Consider the following 8,466-nt stretch of genomic DNA (forward strand, 5'->3'; position numbering starts at 1 on the left):
CGCTCTCCCGAGATAAAGGGAGAGCTTTTGGGACTCTACTCCTATCCAGGAGTACTCACCTCGACCCCTTCTCCCGGGGCACAAGGTTCCAAGCCGCTGAACAGCTGCTGACCGCTGTTCATGCTGGCTCTGACGCCTTCCCAAGCGGACGGCTCCGAAAAGAGCCGCCATCGGCGCGCCGTCCCACCGGAAGTCCCTTCTTCTTCTTCTTCTTCTTCTTCTTCTTCTTCTCCTCCTCCTCCTCCTCCTCCTCCTCCTCCTCCTCCTCCTCCTCCTCCTCCTTCTCCCTCCCTCCCTCCCCAATAAACATGTGCACACAAATGTGTATGTGTGTGCCTGTGTACATGCCACAAGGCAAAATTAGGAAGTAGTTCACTACCATTCTTTTTGTCTATCAGGCTCTTCTTCCTCTCTCCCTTCCTCTCTCAAAGGTGAGACAGATTATCTTTGCATTGTTTTGCCTTTGTGCAAGTAAGCAAGCTTTTAAAATAAATATGGGTTTGTAGCTACTCTCCCATCTATTCTGAATTACCTCTGGGTATATATGAAGCACCAATATTTTTGAAAATACAGATTATGCTTTGGGGTAGTGCTTTGCTTTGTAACACAATAATTTCCCAAGTTTTTATATTAAAAGAGGTCAACAAATCAGATGCTCTGGTGTCTAGAGGCTCTGTATAAGGAATCCTGGAATAGTATCAAGCCCTATTTTCAAGAAAACCCATTCACCTTAATGAATAGGTTGTGTATGTCAATTTAATTTTGTTAACCGCTAAGTATTGTCTGTATGAAATCTTAAAAATTTAGAATTCTGATCAACTGCAGCCCAAACGTATAGGAGTTCCTACATATTAGTAAAGATAGCTATGTAACATGCCTATCCATAATCTACTTCCAAAGAGATTTTAAAGATGTTTTTAAGAACTGGGACCATAATGTCCCCTATTATTTTCATAGGACCATAGAATCATAGGGTTGGAAGGACCTCGGAGGTCTTCTAGTCCAACCCTCTGCCCAAGGCAGGAGACCTTGCTGCATCCCAGATAAATGACTCCCCAAACTTTTCTTGAAGACCTCCAGTGAGGGAGCACCACAACTCAAGAGAGGCAAGCAGTTCCATTGATTATTGTTCCCACTTTCAGGAAATTGCTAGCTCTGGGTTGGGTCTTTCTTTAACGGGCTTCCGCCCATTGCTTCATGTCCTGCCCTCAGGTGCCTTGGAGAATAAGGCGACCCCCTCTTCTTTATCACAGCCCTTCAAGAACTGGAAGGCAGCTACCTTGTCATCCCTAATCCTTCTCTTCACTAGGCTTGAAAAGCCTAGTTCCCTTAGCCATTCATCATACAGTTTAGACCCCTTTTCATCTTTGTTGCTCTACTCTGCACTCTTTCTGGAGTCTCAATATCTTTTTTGTATTGTGATAACCAAAACTGTACTCACTATTCCAAGTGTGGTCTTACCAGTGCAGTATAAAATGGTACTAACACTTCATGTCATCTTGATTCTATCCCTCTGTTGATGCAGCCATTGGCACTCCACTGGCTTTTTCAGCAGCTCCAGCAATCTGCTGGCTCATACGTAAGTGGTTGTCCACCAGGACTCCTGGATCCCCCTCACAGTTATTGCTGTTGAGCCAAGTGCCACCTCTTCTATATCTATGTTTTGGTTTTTCTTGCCTAAGTGTAAAACCTTCTTTTCTTGCCACTGAATTGCATTTGTTGGATAGGGCCCAGTGTTCAAGTCTGTCAAGATCTTTCTAGATCTCAAGCCTATCTTCTAAAGTGTTGGCTATTCCCTCCCAATTTGGTGCCATCTGCATATTTGATGAGTTCCCCTTCTTTCCTCTCATCTAAATCATGTATGAATCATTTTATTTTATTTTATTATTTCCATAATGTATCACTATTCCTTTGGAGCCACTGATGTAAAGCACAGATGAATAGTAAAACAATTTGTACAAAATAATCTGCAATAAAATGAAGTAATAAAAAGTGCAAAATATAGATTATAAAAATTTAAAACAAAAACTATTAACCAGTTAATATTTCCTATTAACACAGGAAATAATTCTTTTTTAGCCAATCATCTGAAGCTAGTCAGTACAGGAACCAACCATACTTTCCCCAGGAAAGTTTTTCATTATATGATCATCAGAATATATAACTTGAAAGCTTTCTACACTCATCTAGCAGTACATTATTTAGCTTGAGTAAGAAAATTTAAATTAGTTAATTTCTATTCATTTACATTATAACAAATGTTGCTACCCCACCTTTAATTTTTGTTATCATATAGTTTTCCCATCTATTGTCTGTATACCTCCATGCATGTAACTCTCTGATTAAAATTCAGAAACTGATTTTTCTACAACAAGTGACAGGAAACATGGAGCAAGGAGATAGTTGCTATTCCCACTGACAGGACATGATATTTTCCAAGTATTTGATATCTCTCATTTTAAGCAGAAATGGAAAGCAGAAAAAATGCTAGGAAATAATGTAGCAGTAAAAACAAGGAATGTGGAGAACTGCACATTGGGGTAGTACTACAATGTTTAGGTGCAAATATTGTCCAAAGATGGTAGAAAATGCATCTCAGAGTTTTGATCAGAATCATCCTTGAAATTAACCTTGAAATGAACTTGTTATAGATAAATTGATGAGTAACAATGGAATATTTTGCTGAATTTTTAAGAAGAAACAATTATAAACCAGATTTATATTTCCTATATGCATGTTTGTATACTATATACTGTCTTTCTAGTTTGAAGTCTATATCACAGAAATCCCTTATAGCCACTAAGACCATTGTTCATTTGAGAGATTATTTTAATTGTGTGTGGTTTGTGTTTCTTTTTCTGTGACTCTCTCTCTCGGTGTGTGTGATTTTTGGGAAATAACATTTCTGTAATCTAATATATGAATATAAGAAGACTCTGTTTAAGTTTAATCTGAAAGAGCTGTTACACCTGATTAAAACAAAGTACATAATGGAACTGTTGTGATCATGTATATTTGAAGGATTATGTGATTCTTACTTAAGATTTTAGAAAGTGTGAATGGTAGCTAATTGTTCAACATGCTGTTAATATACAGATAAGAATTATCCACATGCCACCAGTCAAATCACAGAGAGAAGATTTTCATTATTTGAGGTATGGGGCATATATCCAAAAGCCAAGAAATGCCTGACAATATCTACATTTCTAAAGACTTGTCAATGAGGAACAGAAATATCAAGAAGAATGCAGATTATGTGACGAAACATTACTCAGATCAATGCAGCAATCACATGAAACAACTATTGAATGTGATGTCATTAGTAGCAATACAATGCCTTAAGATTATAAGGGAATACTAGTTAAATATCTTCAGGCACCCAGAGTTTTAGGGCAGAAAAAAAATCAGGAGTCTGCAATCACCACAAGAGATAAACAATTCCGTGAAGCATCAGTTATGAGACAGGATCTCCTGGATCACTGAAGTTTGGGGCAAAGTCCAGACTGGAAAGTCCTGGAACATAGCAGAAGAAAATGAGCTGCTGTTATCTTTCTTTTCTTTCACAGGATGAATATAAACCTGATAAAGATCTTTCTGAAGTAGATCTGAAGAATGCTATTCGCATTCATCATGCCTTAGCCACAAAAGCCTCGGATTATAGCAAAAAATCCAATGTGCTGAAACTGAAGACAGCAGACTGGAGAGTGTTCCTCTTCCAAGCTCCGTAAGTAACACAGGAAGATTAGGCAGGATTATTACAACTTGGAGTGACTTATTTGAGATGTTGTTTTTACACCTTCCAAAGGCTCCGGGGATCTGATGACATCGCCATAGAAACTGGGGAACTAAAAGAGAAAATAGGGCATATTCAGCCTGGCAGAAGCTTAACGCATCTGTTTCAGTTCTTAGGTTAATGAAAAACTGAACAATCATGACAACCATTAATATGTTTGTAAATTTGAGTAACATGATCTTGGGGGCATCTGGGACCTCAAAAAATGGGGACTGCGATCCATGGACTGTGTTTCTTCAGCTATAAGCTCTCTTTTCATATAGCAAAGTCTCATTATTACATTAAGGTTCTTATTACAATTGACATTATCATCAGATCTTACTGTTCAGTAAATGAACAGTATCAAGCGCTGGGGAAATCAGGAGATTCAGGCAGTTCAAATGAGTATAAAGATTTATTGCCAGTTTAAGCTCTCCACAAGAATCTGACCAACTAGCAGTCAAGGGAAGTGTGCAGGAGATAAGAGAGGCATTCAAGTTGGGCTGGACTTAGAACTTTTGTGGTGTGCAGGGACTCGTGACTTATGACATATTTGACCCCTCCCTCTGGCTTAGCCTGGTCATTTCCTACAATTACCATGTAATTAGCATTAGAAGCCATTATCTGAAGGCAAGGACACAGTTCTATAGTACCATAGAAACAATTAAGGACTACTCTATAAATACTGTATAAAATAAAATAAAAATATTTATATATATAAATATTTATTTATATATAGTCTATATATAGTCCAGGATTGTAATCTTGATAAGCTAATTGGAAAACAACATCCCAGAAGGTGGCAGTGGCAGTCCATTTCTGCTCTATGGCCAAGAAACCTGCATGTAGTCAGCCTTTAGAACAGGGGTCCCCAATCCCCGGTCCATGAACTGGTACTGGGCAGAGGCATGCCAACAACCGGTCTGCACAAACAAGCAAAGCCCCATCTGTGGGATGCAGGCAGCACACAAAACCACGCCCTCTCCGGTCCGTGGAAAAACCTGTCTCCATGGAACCAGTCCCTGGTGTTCAAAAGGTTGGGGATCTCTGCTTTAAAACTCAACTTGAGAGAGCCTCTATTTTTTAAGAAGAATGCAAAGAAGAAGGTTTAATTATTGATGTGAAAGAGAAAGGTATTCCACCTCATATGATAGGTCAGTTCAGTACCAATGATCAGGTCTGCTTTTCATACTAGTGGCACAATAAATGTCTTTCTCTCTGGGTGTGTATGTTTCTGATCATTTGGTTTTCAATGCTGCCTACTTTCCATAGAAGCAAAGGAGAAATGCTGTCATGGATCCTGAGAATAAACTTGGTAGCTGCCATTTTTTCTGCCCCTGCATTTCCAGCTGCTATTTGCTCCATGAAGAAGTTCTGCCGGCCTCTCTTGCCATCTTCATCAACTAAACTCTGTCAGGTAAAACTGAAATGTGTGCATGTAATGTGGAATTCAGGCAAGCGCTGAATAAAACATGCAGCTGAGCAGGCCTCAGCAGTTGTCCATTTTTTTGCAAGAGCAGAATATGCATCACAAATCATAGAAGGCCCCAAACTCAGATTAAAGAAGGCAAGTCATTTCTGCTCCCTCTTTACATGCTTTGGCTGATCTGTTTTGGGATGAAGGCAGGAGACAGGTAGCTGAAATATTGCCAGGCTTAGAAGAAGTTTCTTTCCCATATCTTATGTGACTTATGCTACCTTTTTATTTAAAATGTATAACCTGCCTAAGATAACTAACATTGTAGTATACTAACTACTATACTATACTATACTATACTATACTATACTATACTATACTATACTATACTATACTATACTATACTATACTATACTATACTATACTATACTATACTATACTATACTATACTATACTATACTAATTTGAAAGCACAAGAATAATACATTTTGCAGTATCATTTTTGAAATCAGTCAGGCACAAACATTTGTTAAAATAAAATAGTTTTATTTTACAGAAGGGATGAGTTAACTTTTTCTTCTCTTCTATCAGAAAGGACAGCTACAGTCCCATGAGAATAAAATGAGGCAAATTTCAGATGAATTAACTGAACATAAACTGCACCCTGTAGTGAAATGCCTGAAGTCAAAAGAGGCTGAAGAATATCGTTTGAAGGAACATTACTTAATCTTTGAGGTAAGTCTTCTATTATCTCCTAACAATAGTTGGCAAATGATAGCTGTCAGTAGAAGAATTAATGAACTTGATGAGATGTGCACAATCTGACAACTGGGCATCATAATCTACTTCCGTCCTATGATCAAGCAAAAGATGTTTCCTAATTGAGAAATGAAGTTATGTCCTTTCAGGAAACACTATATTTTCTATTGAGGAGACAGGAATAATTCTCAACTGTAAAAGATATAAATACACCTGTGATTTGCATGATTCATGCCACCTTGTTTTTTATTGCACATCTCCTAAATAATTTTGGGCCAGATAAATATCTTTCATTCTATTTCACTGCCCTCTACAGCAAAATCGATATGAGACATACATCAACCTCTTATGTGCAAAGATAAAAGCTGCGACAGATGACCTGGAAAGAATTGAAGCCAACCTCTTCACAATGGAGACCCAGGATACTTCTTTGAGGAAGACTTGTTCCAGTCCTTCCATAACCCAAGGGCAGTTGTCTGTTGAAAGTAAGGCAGAAAAAGACACTGTAGAGCCAAATGCTTCACACATAGGGAGTCAATAAGAGAGAGCTGGTTCTCCTTATCTGCAATTCATGAGCACAATAATTTCTCAGATATAGAGTTACTTCAATAGAAAGAATTCAAAGGTGTTTTAGTTTACACTAATTCTATCCTGGTGCTTATGTTTTTTGAATTAGGCTGCCCATGTTGGTTTTCCTGAATGAATATGCAATAAAAGGGCAAATTTCCCATAGAAGGGCTGCCTAGGTCTTTGGCCCACTGCTTGTCTTTGTGAGTACCTGCATTTTCCAATGAACAACATGTGTGAAACTGATAACATGGGAACCCAACTGAATTCATTTCTTTGTTTTTTAAAAAAACTATGAGTGAAATGGTAGTTTCATAGCCCTTGCAATAGACTTACAAAGAAAACTATTGAAACAGTGGGAAGATTTTTATTCATTGTTGATAAGAGGTTCTGGACTGGACAGGGTATCTGTTGAATCGCATTTTCACATGAATTGTAAAAACTATATTACTATACCTTCCTACTGCCAAACACAGGTGTAATTGGTTTCAGATATATAAACTTGCAATCTAACATATGCCAAAACAATAGCAGGAATAAAATTCCTTTAATATACAGGGAACTTTTAGCAAGACTAAGTAATATTTTGAAAAGATAATAGCATATTTAACTTGTTTTCCTTTCTATTTCTAACAAAAATCCATCTGACTTTGCTGCAGTAAAAGCTTCTTTGCTATGCTCTCAGCCTCTGTAAATAGCCAATTCACAGCTCTTGTTCCTGTTCCTTCTGCTGCTTCTTCCTGGCCATCCAAGCATCAGCAAGATAACGTATATGTGTGATGACCATGGAATACTGAGTTGCAATCACAGATAGTTGTACATATTCCATTTTGCTGTAAACATAAATATACTTGCATAATGGGATGTTGTGCTTCTGTTCCTTTTTTAAGTGTTTTTAAGACCTCCAGCACTTTATTTATGGATTGATTCATCATCATCTTTTTTTCTATACATTTTTCAGTCAACCAAGTTCCAGTTTTAAAGGATCTTGTAGCTGCTAATTACAGTAATTTACAATTTATATTTTTGCAGCTTTTTAAACTAAAGATAATAAAGAGATTTCTTTGGATTCTCACATCTTTGGAGAATTTATAAATGATTGAGTTTCCATGTTTCTTACCACTGAAGCTACCACTCTCTTTGTCACCAAATTTTTAACCATCATTTTTGTATAGTTTGATAATTTTATTTGAAAGACTGCACTAAAAATTATGTACAAATAAATATTTAAACTGTTAATAAAGAAAATTCATCTAAAGTTCCTTTTGGCGTTTTGATGATTTTTAACTATTCAGTAGCATATTTATCCTTATTTAATGATCCTTTGGGGAGATTTACTGACACGGAGTGGTAATATTCCCCCAATTATAGATGTAGTAACACCCTGAGTTGAGGCAGACTGGCAATAAAGGAGCGATGATTTCTGTTGATGATTACTGCTGATACAATGACATTTCTCTTTTTTGCCCCAGTTGACTCAGGTTCCCATTATTCCATTTTGTGTAATTTGCAGATCTGATAATTATTCCACTTACCTGTTCATCAAAATCACTAATAAAATGTTGACAAGTTCAGGAACTAAGACATGTAGCATCCCACTTTATACTTTCAATTTGATAAGGAATGATTGATGAATGCCTGTTAGGCATGATTTTTAGACAGCTATATATTTTAACTTGTCATGCCATTCAAGTAGATTTAATTAGATCTGTAATTAGAATGCCACGAGTTACTTAGTCAAATGCTTTGCTCAAATTAACAAGTACTATGTTTATAGCATTTCCATAGTAAGTTAGCTGATCAAACATGAGATAACTATTTTTCATAATTTGTTCTTGAGAACAATTTATTTCTGATAAATTACTATAGAGCACGGGTGTCAAACGCATCACGTAACGTGTCGCGATGTATCGCGGCTCTTTTTGCATTCCCGGCAATGGAGTGGGCGCGG

The 8,466-nt window shown here is 37.2% G+C and overlaps 1 protein-coding gene across 1 annotated transcript in view; it reads left to right on the forward strand.

Moving 5' to 3' along the window:
* The window catches only part of PSD2 (pleckstrin and Sec7 domain containing 2), a 63,123-nt gene extending 56,634 nt beyond the window's left edge, over nucleotides 1-6,489 (forward strand). Inside the window, exons 11-14 of the mRNA XM_015812148.1 lie at nucleotides 3,567-3,724; nucleotides 5,045-5,189; nucleotides 5,781-5,924; nucleotides 6,265-6,489. Coding sequence (XP_015667634.1) covers nucleotides 3,567-3,724; nucleotides 5,045-5,189; nucleotides 5,781-5,924; nucleotides 6,265-6,489 — 672 coding nt within the window. The remainder of the gene's footprint in view (nucleotides 1-3,566; nucleotides 3,725-5,044; nucleotides 5,190-5,780; nucleotides 5,925-6,264) is intronic.
* The last annotated feature ends 1,977 nt before the right edge of the window (nucleotides 6,490-8,466 follow it).

This window comes from Protobothrops mucrosquamatus, unplaced genomic scaffold (assembly GCF_001527695.2).
Source record: "Protobothrops mucrosquamatus isolate PMUCROS unplaced genomic scaffold, P.Mucros_1.0 scaffold71, whole genome shotgun sequence".
NCBI lineage: Eukaryota > Metazoa > Chordata > Lepidosauria > Squamata > Viperidae > Protobothrops > Protobothrops mucrosquamatus.